The 17,894-nt window shown below is 47.0% G+C and overlaps 6 protein-coding genes across 6 annotated transcripts; 3 read left to right on the forward strand and 3 right to left on the reverse strand.

Annotated features, from left to right (window-relative positions):
- Positions 1-40: 40 nt before the first annotated feature.
- Positions 41-2,604, reverse strand: POJ06DRAFT_258965 (uncharacterized protein). Its single transcript, XM_056188314.1, has 2 exons — positions 1,628-2,604; positions 41-1,574 (listed from the first exon to the last, which is right to left on the reverse strand). The coding sequence occupies exons 1-2, from the start codon at positions 2,403-2,405 to the stop codon at positions 139-141; spliced, it is 2,214 nt and encodes a 737-aa protein (XP_056041702.1). The 5' UTR covers positions 2,406-2,604; the 3' UTR covers positions 41-138.
- A 784-nt stretch (positions 2,605-3,388) lies between these two features.
- POJ06DRAFT_296773 (uncharacterized protein) lies at positions 3,389-4,623 on the forward strand (the record flags this gene model as incomplete). Its single annotated transcript, XM_056190570.1, has 3 exons — positions 3,389-3,566; positions 3,626-3,989; positions 4,042-4,623. Exons 1-3 carry the CDS (start codon positions 3,424-3,426, stop codon positions 4,621-4,623), a joined length of 1,089 nt encoding a protein of 362 aa, XP_056041703.1. The 5' UTR covers positions 3,389-3,423.
- An 83-nt stretch (positions 4,624-4,706) lies between these two features.
- Positions 4,707-12,652, reverse strand: POJ06DRAFT_226285 (cell morphogenesis N-terminal-domain-containing protein). Its single transcript, XM_056185726.1, has 5 exons — positions 11,832-12,652; positions 10,951-11,778; positions 6,987-10,904; positions 5,002-6,932; positions 4,707-4,949 (listed from the first exon to the last, which is right to left on the reverse strand). The coding sequence occupies exons 1-4, from the start codon at positions 12,513-12,515 to the stop codon at positions 5,022-5,024; spliced, it is 7,341 nt and encodes a 2,446-aa protein (XP_056041704.1). The 5' UTR covers positions 12,516-12,652; the 3' UTR covers positions 4,707-4,949; positions 5,002-5,021.
- A 233-nt stretch (positions 12,653-12,885) lies between these two features.
- POJ06DRAFT_258968 (chitin synthase III catalytic subunit) lies at positions 12,886-14,270 on the forward strand. Its single transcript, XM_056188315.1, has 3 exons — positions 12,886-13,044; positions 13,155-13,190; positions 13,248-14,270. The coding sequence occupies exons 1-3, from the start codon at positions 13,018-13,020 to the stop codon at positions 14,070-14,072; spliced, it is 888 nt and encodes a 295-aa protein (XP_056041705.1). The 5' UTR covers positions 12,886-13,017; the 3' UTR covers positions 14,073-14,270.
- POJ06DRAFT_258972 (ribonuclease P 40kDa subunit-domain-containing protein) lies at positions 14,271-15,975 on the reverse strand. Its single transcript, XM_056188316.1, has 6 exons — positions 15,756-15,975; positions 15,538-15,697; positions 15,425-15,487; positions 15,283-15,369; positions 14,681-15,233; positions 14,271-14,631 (listed from the first exon to the last, which is right to left on the reverse strand). The coding sequence occupies exons 1-6, from the start codon at positions 15,882-15,884 to the stop codon at positions 14,427-14,429; spliced, it is 1,197 nt and encodes a 398-aa protein (XP_056041706.1). The 5' UTR covers positions 15,885-15,975; the 3' UTR covers positions 14,271-14,426.
- Positions 15,976-16,061: 86 nt separating this feature from the next.
- Positions 16,062-17,811, forward strand: POJ06DRAFT_258976 (vacuolar import and degradation protein-domain-containing protein). The gene has a single exon (XM_056188317.1). The coding sequence runs from the start codon at positions 16,384-16,386 to the stop codon at positions 17,455-17,457; it is 1,074 nt and encodes a 357-aa protein (XP_056041707.1). The 5' UTR covers positions 16,062-16,383; the 3' UTR covers positions 17,458-17,811.
- Positions 17,812-17,894: the final 83 nt, after the last annotated feature.

The raw sequence follows: 17,894 nt of genomic DNA on the forward strand, positions 1-17,894 counted from the left end.
CTCGCAATTTCAGGGTACGGGCTCTATGGGCAGAGGGATACACGCATAATGTAACGTAATAATAACGTAAAAATTATATATAATACATAAATTCCCGGACAGTAAATGCCAAAAGAAAAACTGCAAACTAGAAATAAGTCACATCGCTGGCTCCGCTGCTGAGCTTTCCTTTCTTGGATTCTTGACTTGCGCATCTGGAGCTATTCTGTCCGTTTCTGCAACATTCTCACTGCTACCGCTTCCCGACCGTTCGTGGGGTTGAACAGGTTTTGCTGGGGTTTCTGGAGCCTTCCCCTCTGTACTCGGTCGCCTTTCGTTAGCAGCAACAACCACCTTCTTAGCCTTCCGTTCCCTCTTCTCGTCCTCTCTCGTTTTGGCCCGTTGTGGCTTTGCTGGTGCGTCAGCAGTTGTGTCGTCCTCTAATTCCATCGATGCACAGAATACATCCGACCAATCGTCATCATTCCGATTGACTTCTAGCTTCTGATCGGTGCTCTCATCTGCCAGTCGCCGAGAACTCGCTAACTGTTCTTCCTTCTCCATGCCGGGCTTGGACCTGACCGAAACGACAACATTACAGCGAGGACTAACAAAGCTCGCAAATTCCACTCCACGTTGCTGCACGCTTTCGACCGACGACGCAGCCTCCGAATTCCAGTCGGGAATAATCTGCAGCCCAGTCCATGCGTCATCTCCCCCATCACGGGCTCGAAGTTCTCGGTCGACTCGAGTCTCAAAGATCCAGTCATACAGCGGCAACTCGATAAGGCTGTGCGGCATCTCTTTTAGTCGCTTTTCTTTTGCGGTCACGAGCAAGTCGTCAATGGCCGGTACTAGCAAGCTTGTCTGAGAAAGAAAGAGGTAACCACGCATGTAGAGTGGCAGTAAAAGCTCGTGAATATCAAATTGTGACGCGTCGATATGATTTCGTAAAAATGACAGTTCTTCCGGGACGGGCAACGTCCGTTTGACACCAACAGAAGCGGCGTTGGCAGTTTGCTCCGAAAAATATGTCTGTAACACGCGGAAATGAGGCGCGAAAAACATCGCACACGACAAAGACACTTTGCTTTGCGTGAGAAAGTACGGGGGAAGACTGGTCTCAGTCGTTATCGGACAGAGTGAGATTCCTCCTAGTGGGGGCAAATTCTGTGTCATTTCGCTATCCATAACTGAGCTCGAAAATCGCAATAGATGAAACATTGTCCATTGGAACCAATATCTGCTCAGTCTAACTGTATCTGCCAAGACAATAGTATGCGCATGCTTAGCGGATGGGACGTGTGAGCGAATTGCTGCCGCAAACATAGCCTCGCGAAGGGAATTTTGCTGGGGGCCAGAGGCCAAAGATGGGACTGTCTGTAAGATGATGCGCTCGGGGGACCAGGCCAACGCACGTTCAATATAATTGATCAGACTAGGGTCTGCGGGGCCAGGAGGAAGGTAGATTGTAATGCGCGGTCGAGGAAAAAAGTTGTAGTAGTGAGCGTGAGCAATTGAGTCCAGCAGGCGAATGAGTGATCCTGAGTGCGAAACTACCGGGATAATGATGTCAAATGCATGCCTTGACCAGTCTGTACATGTATTAGACTACTATCACTACCAATCGAGTATTTAGATAGCATACGTTTGAGACCATCGACACCCAAAAATGCAAGCCATCGAAGCTCCTCCATATCGCGAGCAGGTAGATCAATTGGTGCCCAACGTGAAGAAGGGTTTCCAAGTAAAGAATCCACATGGCTTCCAAAATTGGCATCGTACTCACTATCCCTCGACCATATGGCCACTTCCGGTCGCACGAATCTGTATGCAGTCTCCATGGCGGCTCGTACGCCGCCCTGTGAAATGTCAAACATTGTCAACGACTCTGACTCCGTCGTAGAGTCTTCTCCCTTCACAGTAGGCAGCAATCGGCCTCGTTGGTTCAACTTTGCCCGTCCATCATGTATGAAAAGTAATGACGAATTAGCACCGTTTGCTTTTGCAAAGAATTCAAGATTGACAGAATACGGGCCCATGAAGAGCAAATGCACCGCCGGCTTTATATAGGAATCCCTTTTGCTTGCCGACGTCCATACTTCCGTCGAATCATCCGTCGCTCGTTCAAACTCGACCGCCAGATCATTTGCGACGTGGATCAGGCGCGACGCGGCTCTCGTGCTGCCCGCAACAAATAGAACTGAACGAGCATGAGTTGCCGCAGCTGTGAGCGAGTTGCCTAAATGTAGAAATGCGGAATATGCAAAGGGCTGCCGATGACTCAAGCCAGAATTGGCATGTTGCGGTCCTTCGGAGATAGCTACTGTACTCTCTGGATATCCTGGTGCTGTCACTCGCAAGAAAACTGTAAATGCAATAAATAACAATAGGAGCAGAAAAAATAGCCGCCTGATTCGGCGCATGACTGCAGCGCTCTCACGGCGAGAGCAGAGCTCCGTACGGCTGTTTTGGTTTAATACCCGTACCGAACAAATTCGTGTGTTCAAAATATGCCAACTGGACGCGATGGTGGTTGCCTCTTTTGGACCGGGTAACACTGTACTGATGCGAAGCCGAAACTATTCAGCTGGGCTTCAGGGCCGATAAGTAACGCGATTTCTTCACTCGGGGGTTAATTGCGGAGAACCACAAACGGATCCCACTGACCTCGACGCGTCAAGAGATTGTATTCCAGCGCTTTTTCGTGCAATTTTCGTTACAAGCATAAATTTTGGTAGATATGGTGTACAAATGGGCCTGGTTTGATGACGACTGCGCCACCGCTTGTTATTCACAGTAATCTAAGCATCCCTGAGCGTAAAACATGCGAAGTAATATGCTACGCACTTCGCGACGCCTCGGCAGACGAAGGTGATCTTGTTTGATTGGTCGGCCGGTCGTCTTCAAGTCCCGCACCATATACCGAAGTTTGTGAAAGTTCAATTGTTCTATAATAGTATAATACATTGGATCTGGCGCTGTAGAATGAAATGACTTTCGTGCGTAAATACCTTTGTTGGGCCGCTCTCCAGACAATTACTGTGGATGCGGCATGGGGAATACAGCCAGCCATTAATTTTTTCCAAAGAGGATTAGCGGCGGTGTCCCTTATCGTATCTAAACCTTGACGCACCTGCGTTTCGAGCTCCTATGGAGGCTAAAGGTTAGTCCGGATACCACATTATCCAATTTCTAGTGAGGAACAAAAAAAATAGTAAACCTGTATTAGACAGTCCAATTGACACATAATTTTATTTTCAGCCTCATAACCGCAAGGGTGGTGATGCTATTACACGGTTGCCATGGGCGGGTACGATTGTCGCGACTAACCTGGACCTAGTTCGAATCGCGATCTTCTGTTCTATCGACACGGTGAAAAGCAAACCCATTATATTAATCATTATTCTATAGAGTTACAGTGTGTCCGACAATAGAAGTACCATGACGACTGACACTGATCTATTGCGGAAATCTGCAGATGAGGGAGATTTACGGGACCTGCACTATACCGGCGAGGTGAGCCTGTCAATGCTTTGCCCAATTTGTTACTGCGTGTTTGTCGAGCCGTACTCAACGACTTGTGGGTATGTCTTTACCTGAAAGTTTTCGTCGGTGTCTGAGAATGAATGCTAAATGGTCCTAGCCACACATTTTGCCGCACGTGTATTCAGGACGCGCTCAGTAAATCCTCCTCAGTATGTCCTGTCGATAGAGCGGGCCTGTGCTTAGCAGACATTCGCCCGTCGCCAATCGTTTTATACAATCTTATAGACGAACTGCGAGTCTACTGTCATAACAAGAACAAGGGATGCACAGCAATTCTCACGCGGTCTTCGATTCATAACCATACGAATGATTGTACCTACGCGTTGGTCAAATGTCCACTCCAGTGTTGCTGTCAGCTTATCGAACGCCGATATATCGACTCGAAAGATGATTTCAAATGTCTGCATAATCAAATAGAATGTGCTGGGTGTTTAAAATCTATGATGGACTATCAAGTTAATGTCCGTTTATGTTGTGAGTGCCACTCGCTTGTTGCTGACTTTCTCCCATTAGGATCATTTGCGCGAATGCGGCTCGCGCGCTTTGCGATGTCCAGACTGTTTTGACATATTTGCACCAGGATACTTAGAGCATCATCGTCAAAATTGCCAGTATTACCCATGTCCAGCGGCGTTGCACGGATGCTCCTGGTCTGGCTCCAAGAATGACCTATTGGCGACGCACGCCGGAGATTGTCAGTATATCCTTCTTGCCCCATTCAATGTCAAATACAACGCTATATGTCTCAAGTTTCACGAAACAATGTCATTATTCTTGGAAAAACTGCATCAATCGGCGGGCGACGACAGTGGAAGTGGTGCGATTAGCGTCGCGGCTCTGCGGGCGATGGGTATTAACAGCCGCCAAGATCTCCACGATTATTTTCAACAGTATAACTCGGAGTGGCAGAAGCTATTAGTTCAGTTAGCTTCTCTAGACGATGAATTGAAAGCTATGATAGCACGGGAAGCCCATAGACGAGCTACTGATGGATTACTGGCTGCCCAATCGTCAGTCCGAAATTTGCGGGACTTTATTCAATCAAGCTCTGTGTCATTCAAATATACGCCGTCTGTTGAGGCCAGCTCTGTTTAGCCTTTCTCATGAGACTTTGGTTGTCCTAGGTAAAAACACCGAGACAAAAAATCTGCGCTGCTGTATTCTGGTCTTCGCTGTCGATGCTTGTCAAAATACCTGTATTATATTACATTTATACCAATACAACAGCAATAAATCAAATTTATAAATCCCATTGGCATTGAATACAAAACTGAACATAGCAAGACCCGTACCCGCAAAATAAATTCCTATTTGTCATAACTGCAATTTATAGAACAAGCACTTGTTCATAACCGGAATCTTTTGGCATCAACCGTCATAATTATACACTCCCAAACCAACTTTTTACGGTTTTTCTATTTCTAAAGAATCATTAGTTCGTGTACACTAAACATCAGCTTGGCCCAGACTTACACAACAAATTCTCTCCAAATTCACTCCAATACATTTGTGTATGCCGCCGGCTCCTCCGCAAAGAAGGAATTCAAGTTATCCAGTGCCGCAACCATATGCGACAACTGACCATCCATGTCTTCCCCTTGCGCATACGAGGCCATTGTGTCGCTTCTTTCAAGCCCAAAGTACGAGCTTTTCACGCCACTTGTTGACGACGAGCTAGAGATTCCAAACGCGCCGCCAAAGTAGCCACCTTCTGCCATACCCGATGCCAATTGGCTTGGATTGTGTCTCATGCGCTCTGGCGAACCATGGCCCGTGAACCCGTATTCTTCACGTGAGAATTGCACATCCATAGTGGGATCTAGCGTCTGGTACTCTGGCTTTGAGACATCGCAAGAATAAAAGACCGCGTGAACATTGTTGCGGGTAATTGCGGCTCTGACAGAAGGATTTGGAACGGACCAGCCGTCCTCATTGGGCACGCCAAAATTCGTCGCAGATGCAGATTGTCCCCCTAGTGAAGCGCGTAGAACGTGTTTATCCATTTCTGTGCCAGGAATATAGGTTGCTTCGTCCAGAACTTGCAACGCTTGTTCGGCATACTCCGTCTGTAGTAGTCGTAGAAGGGGAGATATCAAATCCGCTCCAATTGCCACAAACTCGGGACGCCGCATGTCGATCAATGGGAATAGATACTTCAGACACTCCATCGTTTCAATTCGCACATAGTCGATTTTATTAGACAAGAAACCCAGCAGACACACCATAATACTGGCTTCATTCTCCGCGAATATGGTCGCCTGGAGAGCATGAATCAGCTGGCGAACAAAGTCGTACTTCATTCGAAATCGACCCTTGGCTAACGACGTCATAATCCGGGATATGATACTCAGACCATCAATTTCAGCCAGAGACGAAAGCTTTTCTGCCGCCTGGACCACTTCTGCAGATAATTCCTCAGTGTCAAGCGCATGCATAAATCGAGGAAGATTTGCCAAGATAGCATGAAGTAGTCTTGCATGATCACCAGTGATCTCATTGAGCTCAAGCGCATTCAACTTGTCAAGTACCCGCAATGTCTGCTCATATGACTTGCTTGACCGCAACCCCGGAAGCAGCGCCCTCTGTAAGCCATCAAACTTACCTTCCCACTTAGGGGGAAACACAGACATAAACAAGCTCACAACGTCTGGATCCGAGAATGAAAACTTATCGAGTAACGTTTCCAAGATAGTCATCCCTTCAATGAATTCCTGTTGGTGAATTGTCTGCAGACATGCAATAGTAGCCCAGAATATCTGTGGATAGTTCACCAGTTCCGCCACGTCAATCTGCATGGAAATTGCATTCAGCGTCATCAAAATCTGCATAGCAAAATTCTGAATGTCGGGATTAACATCGGCAATAGTGTTCGACAATCGTACGAGCATATCGGCAATCATATTCTGATCAACCGAAATGAACGAAGACCTAAATATCTGGAATGATCGACAAGCGAAATGGCGCACGGGGCATGTTGTAGCCCATGTAAGTGCGGTACGGCTCCATTCTGCACGTAATAAATTCGGATTTTTCTCTGCGAAAATTTCGAAAACTTTCTTGATCATGAGATCCATGTTCTTTGGCGTACGCATCGTAGCCTCGCTGACGTAGAGATCATCATACAGCCAAAGAGTCTGTGAATCCCGACGACGAATAACATCGATGAATTCGGCCGTGGCGTTATATCTGTCACCGCCCACATCCGCATCCGTGGATAAGATAAGCTCGTGGATCAAGTGAACAAGCAACTCACGAGCTTGTTCCTGAACTAAGTGATTATAGTGATCGAGTAAGACGAAGACTACATGCAGAAGCAGCGGCAAGTGCTCAGACATTGCAGCCACGGGACTGACAAGTAGATCCACAAGTAAAATCATAGCTAATTGTCCTATCGAAAATCCAATCTGCCGTGAAGAGTTAGAGAAATTATAATAGAATGCGAAATTACAGACTCATACTTGACGATTAGAAGGCGGCAACGCCACAGACAGATCAGCCACGTATGGAAATTGGTCTTCAATTCCCGGATATTCTCGAATATCGCCACGGGTTTGTAGCATGCTCGTGGGCTGGATATATGCAACCAGAGCTTCAACTAACTTGGCACCGGCTGGAGTCGACGCAAGATAGACGACCACTTGCTTTCCATATTCAACAAACGCTGGATCACGCTTCTCGACACTGGTATTAATTAAGAAGTCCAGAATTGCTCGGACGTTTCCAAGATGCCGTGCGGATGCTAGTGTTACCCACAATGCCTCGATTTCATTTTGAATCTTGTTACTGAATCTCACGGTGATATCAAACAGATTAGTCATCACCATATAAGCGGATGGTGAAGGGTCCTTGCCATTTGGATCCAGTTGTAGTTCCACTGTCGAGATCCACGGAATTAATATAGCCAGAATATCGCGTCGGGATACAGGACTCACGACACTGAAAAACATCGTCAACTCGGAAAGTATCGGGTACTTCAGCTCGTCGTACTCGAGCGCAAATTGATTTGACAAATTGAATTCCGCACGCTTATAAACAGCTGTGGTCCTGTCGGAGATACTAATCTCATAATCTTGTACATTAGACTTGCCAAAGAATCTAGTTTCAACTGCCTTCAACAGCGCTGCTGCTTTGAGTCGAACTGCAGATTTCTCGTCGCCTATCTTGAATAATCCCAGAGCAATTGGTTGACGCATTTCACACGGATAGTCAGCCACATCGATAAGTACATCTGCAACGGCAAAAAAGTAGTTCTCGCTTGCTCTGGCACCCGGGCCCTCGCTGTAACAGAACAAGATTGTCTTCGCCAGGATAGCCTTGTGCTCTCGATTAGCCTTGAGCATATTTACAATAGCACGACAGCCAACTGCATGCATCTTCTCCGCAGGGCTTTGAAAAACCGCATGAGACCATGTGAATATCGCCGTAACATCAAAAGATATAACTGCAGCCTGAGATCCGTGACTCTCAATTGTCTCCGTAAGTGGACCATCTAGAATAGATGCCATAGCGTTCAAGGCGGTAAGTTCTAACTGTCCTTTTTCAACCTCCATTGACGCCATCAACACTCCTTGTTCTGCGACATTTCGACATTGCTCCAGTCCGTGCCTTCTCATCTTTTCGCTCCTCTCGTGTGCTATGTGGGCATACTGTCCATAGCCACACCATTCCTCGATCATCTTGAATAACGAGACACGTGCTTCGAATGGCAGCCACTTAGTTGGTCGCGATGTCCGTTGGATGCCTTCATATAAGGTCTGCATCAAACCGCAGAAGTATCGACGCAGTTTCTGACATTCCCAGTCTATCTGGACTTCATTCTGAGACAAGAAATTTTTTGTGTCCTTAACAAACGTAACCAGCCGTCCTAGAATCCATGAATCGCTATATATCGACTCCTCTTTCAGAAAATGTGAAGTCAGCTGTAGTACATGAGTAACAGCCACTCGCATCCCGTCATGTTTCCGGTTGCGACGCCAGTGATACCCGGAAGGCGAACCCGGTGGTTGTCCATTGTAGGCTGTCGTTCCTTTGCGGCCATCTGACAATGATGCCATCATAGGTTGCAGTGAGTCAATGAGAGCTTTGTAGAGATTAATGTTAATACACCCTAACCCTGCAATGACAGCTTCGCGGAGGAAGCCGTATTCAACTTGGAGCAGAGGAATCACAACCTTGAACAGAGCTCTAGCCGATGTAATTCGTTTATAGGGAAGTACGAGTGTCGGGGGCCCTTTGCGACGCTGTTGCGTCTGGGAAACTGACGGGGTGGAGTCTTGGTCGTCAGTGGCTGTCAGTGTACAGCATGCAACAATTAAGTACAACTTCCACTGCTCAATGAGTACCTCCGGTCCTGTCCGCATACTATGCTTTTGGTAATTCTCAATTGCATGCAGTGGCGATGACGCCTTGTGGTGAGCGTCCGCGATCTCAGTCACTTGTCGGTGCAAGTGCAGTAATCTACCGCAAACGCTGTCTCGACACAGTGCAACAGGCATCGGGAACTTTGCCAAGCATGTCGTCATGAACTTCGGTAACATTCGAAGCCATAAGGCGGAATCTATGCCCGACTCAGACTGAGCAAGACGCACCAAAATCCCAAAGCGTCCAGCCTCATTGCTCTCTTGTAATAAGCGCATCAACCGGACTTTCTCGGCCACTGATATGCTGTCCATCATACTGTCGGGGGTAGCATTGAGAGACAGAATGCCACAGCCATCTGGCGCCTCAAGAACATCAATTATACGTGACATGTGTCCATTACTGGCTGGCCGTTTCTGCTGCATTTTCAAAACCTCAACTTGTTCGTCTAATGCGGAATCAAACTCGCGTATCAGCCTAAGCACGGCGATAGCATATAGTCGCACCGCTCGGCTCTGAGAACACAGGAAGAATAGGCCATTGCTCTCTACCTCCTCAATGACTGACCACACCGACGTTGTTTCCATCTCTTCTCCCCTAGAAGAGTCCGTGGACATTGGCGTGACGGTGTTTCCTGTGGCTCCATTCGCGCCCGCTTCTCGATGTTCCGCTGTTTTCTGCCGAATCACTCGAATCCATATATTGAGCAGTTCAACATACAGCTTAAGTGTGCTTTCAACGTTCGTCAATGTACCTAGGCCATCACCCACGGCGGTAGAAGAGTATCGTTCCTCGTAGTTAAATATAAATCGAGCGAAACCTGTCACTATGGGTTGGACTGGATATTTACAGCTCCCAGCCAGACTTTTCAGAGCATTGATAGCGGCTTGCGAAACATGACTATCAGGATGAGCGGTCCCCTTGCAGAGAATTTCCACGATACGTCCAAAACTCACTGACTGTGGAATACATTTTGGAATTGCTTCGAAGACTGTCAAGAGAAGCTCGTAATTGGCATGCAACATCTCGCTAGAGCTATTGACACCGCTTGTATTCACGTTATTGGAAAAAGAGAATGCCGAACTTGGCGTTTTTGGAGTGTGTCCAAGTTTTTCGTCCAATACAGCTTGTCCTCCAAAATTTGAGTCACAAATCAGCATTATCTTGCCGAGCACCGCAGAGAATTGATGATAATATTCTTTAAACAGAGGATTCATTTGGATCTCCATAGTATTTGGTTGTTTCTCTTCCACTTCAGCAGACTCCTTGGACGACTGCGCCGGTCCATAGAAAGGGGGCGGCACACCTCCTGCCGCGTCTGTGAGAATTGTAAGAAAAGACCTGATTCCCACAAGCATTCGCTCCGGAGATAGATGATCTGCTGCCATATTATTCTCACTCATAGTCATTAATATCTCGCTGCTTAACAGGGGAAATATAATATTCTTGAGAGCGTATTCCGGATGACTGGATCCAATAAACCGAATCATCTGAACGCAGCCCCCAACAACTCCAGACTCTGCCGTCAACCATGGCTTTTTAGCACCTACTGCGAAAAGTGCCTTAGTGATACTATCGAGTCTCTTTGTAGCATTGTTCAATGATTCGGTACATCGACGGAGATATACCCATAGGAGCCGTGTTATGCCCGTAATGACAATGGTTCTGCAATTGCGATCTTTCAGCTTGCTGTAGTTGGACTCAATAAGTGGGATCCAGTTCTCAGTAAAGAATTCCGCAGGTGCAACGCATAATAATGTACATGACAGTTGGAATGCACTAACCCAGTACCTCTGTTTTGCAACTAACGAAAGAGCACGCGGATAAGATATTGCTATTGCGTTTACCCATGTTGGATGATTAACTTCTGCAGTGACAACGCCAGCAATGGACAACAGTAGCTGGTTCATGACATCGCAATAAGCCTGCTTTATTCTTTGTCCATGGGACATGGCAAAGAACTTCGATATTGACTCCATGAAGTCCGCTGAGTCTTCGAATGCATCCATCGGGTACACCTTGCCTGTCAGTACTAGATTATCCCGCTTCACAATATCTACTTACCTTTAGCTTAAGGTACTTCATCCCATGAATAATCAGCTGTACATTTACCTCTTGTTCTTTTGACACATTCGCCTCACCCTTTAGCTTCTCCAATTCAGCAATAAACCGATCGCTCACACTTGCAAACCTCATATGTGACATCTCGCCCAACAGTTCCGCGAATAAATTCCAGTTTGCCGTTCGTATGACACTTGTCGTTAGTAGATTCGGATCTGTACTCTTGATCTGTCTGAACACTATTTCCTCCAGTTTATCTCCCATGTCTTCACCAAGCACTTCCGCCGAGGTCTGCTTGACAACTTCTATCAGAACACGACAAAGAATATAAATTGAAATCAAACTTTTCCGGTCTGCCTGTTGCGCAATGTCGGTCTTCGGTGGTGATAGCAGTGGAGGTGGAGGAATATTATGCAAAGTGTTGTGATGCCGGTGGAGTCCAAAGTTGTGCCCATTACTGCTCGCAGGTGTCGCTGGACTCCGTGTCGATTGGTGCCGGTGGATAGGAGATCGATCTGACAAGCTCTTGCTAACTTTGTGCCGCAGGCCACTCCCTGGTACCTGTAGATGTTGATTATGTTGATGATGTAAATGTTGTAGATTCGCTTTCTGTCGCGCGGCGGCACTAGCAGCTTCTGACTTCGACTTCCTCCAGAACATGACGGCGTCGATAACTGGTCGTGGCTTCTGTCGCGCAATGTAACCAAGCGACGCGAGAATCTTGTCAAACACCGGATCATCGCCCGCAGCTAGCAGCGATGATATTGGTGGCTCATCATCTGGCGAGTACGAAAGACACATCGTGAGCTTCTTCTCGGCATGACGAACAAACTACTCATCTTGGTCAGAGTATCATTTTACAAATCAATTTCATAATAACCCACCTGTGTGAAAACAATATGTAACGCATACTCAGCAGGGGTAATTGGCTCTGGCCCACCGCCGAGAGCATGCGGTGAACCCTGTTGCAATACCGGTGTCATCGCATATGGGGACACTGGCATATGCTGATGCCGTCGCGCAGCGGCGCCTCCAAGGGAGAAAGACCTCGGGAGCTGAGGCCGATTGAGCGATATCTGACGCCGAATATCGGCACCTACATTTCGCTGGGGGGTGGTGGGAATTTGCGGCGCAGGGAGAGCCTGAGGCATTGACATCGGCGCACCAGATGAAGATGGTGGACTTGGAGGTAATGTCGACGGCGATACTGTCATTGCTTGAGCCGGTTTCGTTGGTGATGCCGAGTTTATGCTAGACGACAGTGACGTAGTGGACGCGTGGACGCTTGCCGATGGCTGGAGATCGGGGTCGCGAGATGGGGAATCGGGGTCGCGAGATGGGGACGAGACAATTGGAGCAGCTGGACGCAATCGAGTTGCGGACGACGCAGACCCCGGATTGGTCATCGGTGGCCGACTCGGAGGGGGACTATAAGATGGAAAGTCTGCAAAGTCGGGCATCACGACTCCACCGCTGTGACCAGAGTGCTGAGCGTGAGGACGGTGCTCCGGTTCATTGTCCGACAGTGCGTAGTAGACAGGCTGCTGATGAGGCTGGACGTCGGCCATTGGCGTCTCAAGACAGCCGCATAGGGCTGTTCAGCGGCTGATATATCTTCGATGGCGCCTCGAGTGAGCTGCTACAGGCAGACGTGTTGTATGTTCTTGTATCTCGCATCCACAGTAGCTCTCCATGTCGTATCGCGATGCCCACTTTACCTGTTGGCGTGGACGCCAGGGCTCAAAGGTACCCTGACCCTCGAGTCCCCTGGAAGCTATTCTGGGGACGGTGATGCAACCACGCGGACCTTATTAGCAGTAGTTATCTTTGTGCCGATTTGGTGGGGTCCGTCCTGCGCACCCCACAATAGATCTGCAAACTTTAGGGGTGGCTGGCGTAATGCGCCGCCTTTCTTGTTCTACATGTTCGAGTCGTGCCTTAACATTCGAGTCGTGCCTTAACATTATATTCTCTGGGGCCTTTGTGTTGTATTTATATTTTTGCTTGTTTCAACTTCAATAAGTTTCTGAAAGCACGTTTGACGACTGCTGAGCCTTATATCGGATCACGATGGCGACAAATTATGGGAACTTCAATGTACGTATTTCTTTGTTATGACAAAATCCGGTCGGACACTGAGTCAGCTCAACGTTCATTTCAAACAATGTATTGCGATTGGAACGGTATATAAGCTTACTGATAACTAGAACTTTTGCTACTATTCGAATTTACCTGCGTGTAATGTATGTACTTTCTGGTAGACACGCGTCGATATTTTGGCGATATACTTATGTCCTTAGTTGTTTGACAGTGTCGACAAATATTGCCCTCTCGTCGGCTTCCAGACGGTCACCGGCTCCAATTTAGGAAATCTGGGTCTTATACTACTCTGCTTTTTTGCCATAGTTCTCAGTACTATCTTCATTGTCTTTGCCCAGCGTCGGGCAGGCGCTGTCGGTCGTCGGGAGATGCAAATCCTTTACTTGTCGTATATCATAGTGTCTATCTCGGCAATCTTTGCAAGTGGCGGGTTTATTTTTAATAGAACAGTCCTTATTTGGTTCAGTGCGATTGAAATTGCTAGCACCGCATCGACAGCATGGCTTCTATTGATCAACGCCGTGGTCGCGTATCAGTTTATACCTGACGGAGGCTTCTTATCGGTAACGCTGACTTTGTTATCAGGCCTCGCAGTATTTATCGGAACTGGTTACATTGCACTTGATAGTGGATTTTCGTGGACGGGTGAATTTGCATCAGATCCGTCAAGTCCGGATTTACTGCGAAACTACGCGCTATACACAGTCTATCTGCTCTTCCCCATCATCGCTATCGTGGTCTATTTTCTCCTTGAACTGTATCTCGTCGTACGAATTCTCCGCGAGCGAAAGCCATTATTCTTGCTCATCATTACATTCCTCTTATTCGTCATTGGCCAGATTTTCGAATTCGTTATTTCAAGGTATATATGTTCACCCACGAGCGGTAAAATAGATGGGTCTCTATTTGCATGCTTATTCACGTTGCTGAGTTTTGGAGTTTTATGGGCATTCTGGGAAAGCATCACAGAGGATGAATGGGTCGGCCAGGCCCCTGGATGGGAGGCGGAGATGCGTGAATTATAAGTTGCCAGGAAAGCATTTCTTGCTAGATGCAGATTAGGTCAGCCAGTGTCTGTGGTTTGTAATTGTACAATTTTGGTGGATTTTGGTCTTAGTCATTAATTCTGGCGTATCTTGGGACTGTATATGTGCGACTTATCTTAGCAATGTGCGATTTGGATATTGGAAACCACGCTGGGTCATTTAATAATTAAACAAAGTGTGTTAACTCGAGTACAGAGATACACAACTTGCGCAATCTCTTTACATTCTCTGTAGACAATCGCGCTCTGGCAATTGGCTACTAACAGATTACAACCTGTAGCTGTAGGGTCTTACGTAACAGGTTTAATCGCATAGCCAAAATACGACGCAGCGCTAATTGTGAGAATCATTGCTTCCAACAACCTCGAATGCTAATATACATCTTGCTGTATCACCTGGCTCCTCTGGTTTTATGACAATGGTATAATCATTCTCCCCGCTGATGAGATACGAGTGTTCATCCGAGGCCCAGCTGACCGGAGCATCTTGAAATCCGTAAACAGTTATGGCAGCCCATGAAGATGGTGGCAGGTGTTTCCTGACTTCAGTCAGTGCATATACAGACAGAATTATCAAGTCTGACCTACAACAATTCGTCAAATACATGTTTCGTCATTCTCGAGGTTAGAAACCCGTCTAAGGATATTTTGGTAACCTTCTCTATCTTAGGATTCGCGATTCCCTCAACTCCCTCGTCCTCAAACACAGAATAAGTAGATAACAACGGATCTATCTGTCTTCCAAACTGAATTCGTTCACTCTCTAGTCCCAGTAATGATGTCCATTCGAGGATATGTAGTAGGCCCTCCCGTACCACTTCGTCGGTATAGTCCCCTACGTCCCTTCTGCTAATAGAATTATAGGAAGGTCCAGTAAGTGCGATAGCGCTCTTAAATGGAGACAGCGGCGGAACAATAACGGCGTTTGGAATATGAGTAAGAGTGTACTGTTGTGGATACGCAGTTGCTTTGAAGAAGTCTGGGAGTGGTGATAGGGAAGAGGAAAAATCAGCGGAAGGAAACACGCAGATGAGAAACGGAATCGGATGTCGTAGAGGGGAGCTCTCGGTCGCGTTGATTAACTTGTCGAATCCCTTGTGTCCAGGTAGAAAATTGGGACTCCGTAAGTTCATTTCGACAACTGCATACACGTCAGCGAATATCCATTCGCTGGTGAAATATCTACCTACTGAAACGGGTTTTGGAAAACCTTGAAGCCTTGCCTTGTAATCCTACTCTCTCATATGTATCTTTGCGTAGCGACAGTCGTAAAACTCCTAAGACAATAGCTGATAAGTAGAAGATTTTCGATCCTGTGTAAGCGTAACCTACCATCGTATATACAATAAACGTCATCTGTATCAATTTCCGCTAAAGACAATACCAAACAATTATCTACACGTTAAGCTAGAGTCTATCAATTTGCGAAGATATAGTCCTGTTACCTTTCTTAATATGCTGGTTCAAAAACTCCGGTTTAAGAAATGATCCAAGCGCCGTGGTAGCATGGTAGTATCGCCAGTCTCGCGTGCATTTTGCCCCATTTAATATTGGCGACAAACTAAGAGCACTTTCATATGCGTCAGTAGGTATAAGTATATCTGCCTACACTGGGCATTAGTAGGCGCGTTAAATCAGATCACAACAATATGGACATGCGTACTCTTTGATTATAGTGGTGTTGTGTTATGATTGTATGCGGTCGTTTATTCACGTCCGGTGTAGTCGCACATTGCGTTACATATACTTTTGATGCCGCCTCGCGTTTCGACAGAGAAAACGATGTAGACATTGTTGTCCAACGGCCAGGGATGGCCAGTATCTAACCTATTCTCCTCACATTCGCACAGTGTGTAAGTAGTGCAAATCAAGTTCGCACAAAGCCCTAATCCTATGAGCCAGCTCACGAGTCACGGGACCTTGCGAATCAAAATAGCAGCATAAAGGTCGAAATGCATATTGCGCAACTCACAAGTCTCACCGGTGCATCGTTGGACGTCCTGAAACGATTTGAGCTCGACTGTGCGTTCCCAACTATTGCAGGATTTTTTTTTGCCATGTTTTGAAAGAAGGTAAGCTGCGAAATATTTTTGTGGTATTATGTTGCACGTAATTGCCTGTACGGCCGCGTTATGAGCGATTGCACGCTGCTGGTTTACGCTGGGGTTTGGATTTTCGCCATCGCCATAAACGGGCCATGTTCGGCAGCCGAACGGTACCCCATCGTGTAATATACAACGCCGCGTTCGATTACGTATCAGAGTTCGAATCGGTACTGACAGTTATTTAGTATGCGTAATATCCATTTGTATGCCAGCACGACATCGAATTCACTGAGCAGTCATCCCAGCCGCAGCAGTTACCCGTCAACTAGTACACCAAGACACCGGCCAGTCTTGGAGCGCGCGAGCTCATCAGTTTCTATCACGGCCTCCGCAGTCCCCCAGATAGCAACTAGCTTACCTCTATGGACTAGGTCCGACCTATACGCTACCTCAGTGTCCGCAGTCTCTGTTCCAGTTCTTGGCGCGCCCCAGTCGTACGAGGAGTGTCACGATATTACTGTCCCCACACTCGCATTTCAATCAGAAAACGACAGCCATTCAACAATGCCCCCTGTACCAACCGGTGAACTGGTGGAGGAGGAGGCCTCTGCGCGAAAGAAGCTCTGTGTGGCGCCTGCGCCATCGTCTTCATCCATGATTACTCAATCATCTGTCCCTGCTGTTGTCTCCGCACCCATGCCACTTCCGATTGAATCCGCGAGCGACCCAATACACACTCGTCGTGCATTGGCTACATCGTCCTCTTCTTTTCTTCGCTCAGGATCGAAATTTATGGGAACTCAGCAATCGGGGCGTTCTACCTACGAAGTGCATGTCGAGCTGAAACACGTAGACATGGCGGAGTCATTTATTTGTGGCTATCTACACATTCAGGGACTCACCGAGGACCACCCAACTTTAACCACATACTTTGAAGGCCAGATGATTGGACCCAAGTATTCTTTCATCACACGACGGCGGGATTGGGGTGCGTCGGAGAAAACTGACATTGCTCACTGGGCGCGTTTTCCGTCCTGGCGACCTCTCGCCAAGCAGGCTAAGCGACCAGACTACTGCCACGCCAATTTTGAGCAGCGTGACCACATATTTATGAGATGGAAGGAATGCTTTTTGGTGCCAGATCACAGGGTCCGGGATATCAATGGAGCATCCTTTGCTGGGTTTTATTACATCTGTTTCAACCAACTGACCGGATCGATTTCAGGTCTGTATTTCCACCAGAGCTCAGAAAAGTATCAGCAGTTAGAATTGTCGCATGTGAGTGATCACGGACACTATTATTCATACGAGTTCCGGTGAGGTATTCGTACGGCGTTATTTTGTTCACGCATGTAGACTTTGCTATGTTTTTGTTAGTGTGTGCAAAAGTTTGAGCACGATTGGTTGTTCATGAGCAATACTTACTGGTATGGAGGCGTAGCGTTTTGTATGGTTACTATGGACTATGGTTGTTAATTTTGTTTTTCTCTTTGTACGAGTTCATTGTTAACGGACAGGTAAATATACATCTACACCAGTTTACTTTGTCATCATTTAAGTTAATGGTTGTCACCGTTCAATTATCCTATTTTGATCGCACTCGCTACTTCTCGGGCTCTTGTTATTGTAGATTCTGACGGAGTAAACCAACCTCCTTGAGGTTTTGGAACTATTCCACTTCTTTTAGTGGCAGTCAAACCCTGTTAACTTGTCGCTGATCACGAGTCAACTTTGGGTGGCGATTTGTGTCACCGAAA

Source organism: Lipomyces tetrasporus, assembly GCF_029532465.1.
Source record: "Lipomyces tetrasporus strain NRRL Y-64009 chromosome Unknown POJ06scaffold_9, whole genome shotgun sequence".
Taxonomy (NCBI): Eukaryota; Fungi; Ascomycota; class Lipomycetes; order Lipomycetales; family Lipomycetaceae; genus Lipomyces; species Lipomyces tetrasporus.

Bases quoted from the DNA above. Each gene is read 5' to 3' on its own strand.
- POJ06DRAFT_258976 (XM_056188317.1), top strand. From the start codon at position 16,384: ATGCGTAATATCCATTTGTATGCCAGCACGACATCGAATTCACTGAGC.
- POJ06DRAFT_226285 (XM_056185726.1), bottom strand. From the start codon at position 12,515: ATGGCCGACGTCCAGCCTCATCAGCAGCCTGTCTACTACGCACTGTCG. The intron at 11,779-11,831 runs GTGGGTTATTAT...CAAGATGAGTAG, and splicing joins TACATATTGTTTTCACACAG to TTTGTTCGTCATGCCGAGAA. The intron at 6,933-6,986 runs GTATGAGTCTGT...TCTTCACGGCAG, and splicing joins TGCCGCCTTCTAATCGTCAA to ATTGGATTTTCGATAGGACA.
- POJ06DRAFT_258965 (XM_056188314.1), bottom strand. From the start codon at position 2,405: ATGCGCCGAATCAGGCGGCTATTTTTTCTGCTCCTATTGTTATTTATT. The intron at 1,575-1,627 runs GTATGCTATCTA...ATACATGTACAG, and splicing joins GGGTGTCGATGGTCTCAAAC to ACTGGTCAAGGCATGCATTT.
- POJ06DRAFT_258968 (XM_056188315.1), top strand. From the start codon at position 13,018: ATGGCGACAAATTATGGGAACTTCAAT. The intron at 13,045-13,154 runs GTACGTATTTCT...ACTGATAACTAG, and splicing joins CAAATTATGGGAACTTCAAT to AACTTTTGCTACTATTCGAA. The intron at 13,191-13,247 runs GTATGTACTTTC...TTATGTCCTTAG, and splicing joins CGAATTTACCTGCGTGTAAT to TTGTTTGACAGTGTCGACAA.
- POJ06DRAFT_258972 (XM_056188316.1), bottom strand. From the start codon at position 15,884: ATGTCTACATCGTTTTCTCTGTCGAAACGCGAGGCGGCATCAAAAGTA. The intron at 15,488-15,537 runs GTAACAGGACTA...CTTAACGTGTAG, and splicing joins GAACCAGCATATTAAGAAAG to ATAATTGTTTGGTATTGTCT. The intron at 15,234-15,282 runs GTAGGTAGATAT...ACGTGTATGCAG, and splicing joins GTTTTCCAAAACCCGTTTCA to TTGTCGAAATGAACTTACGG.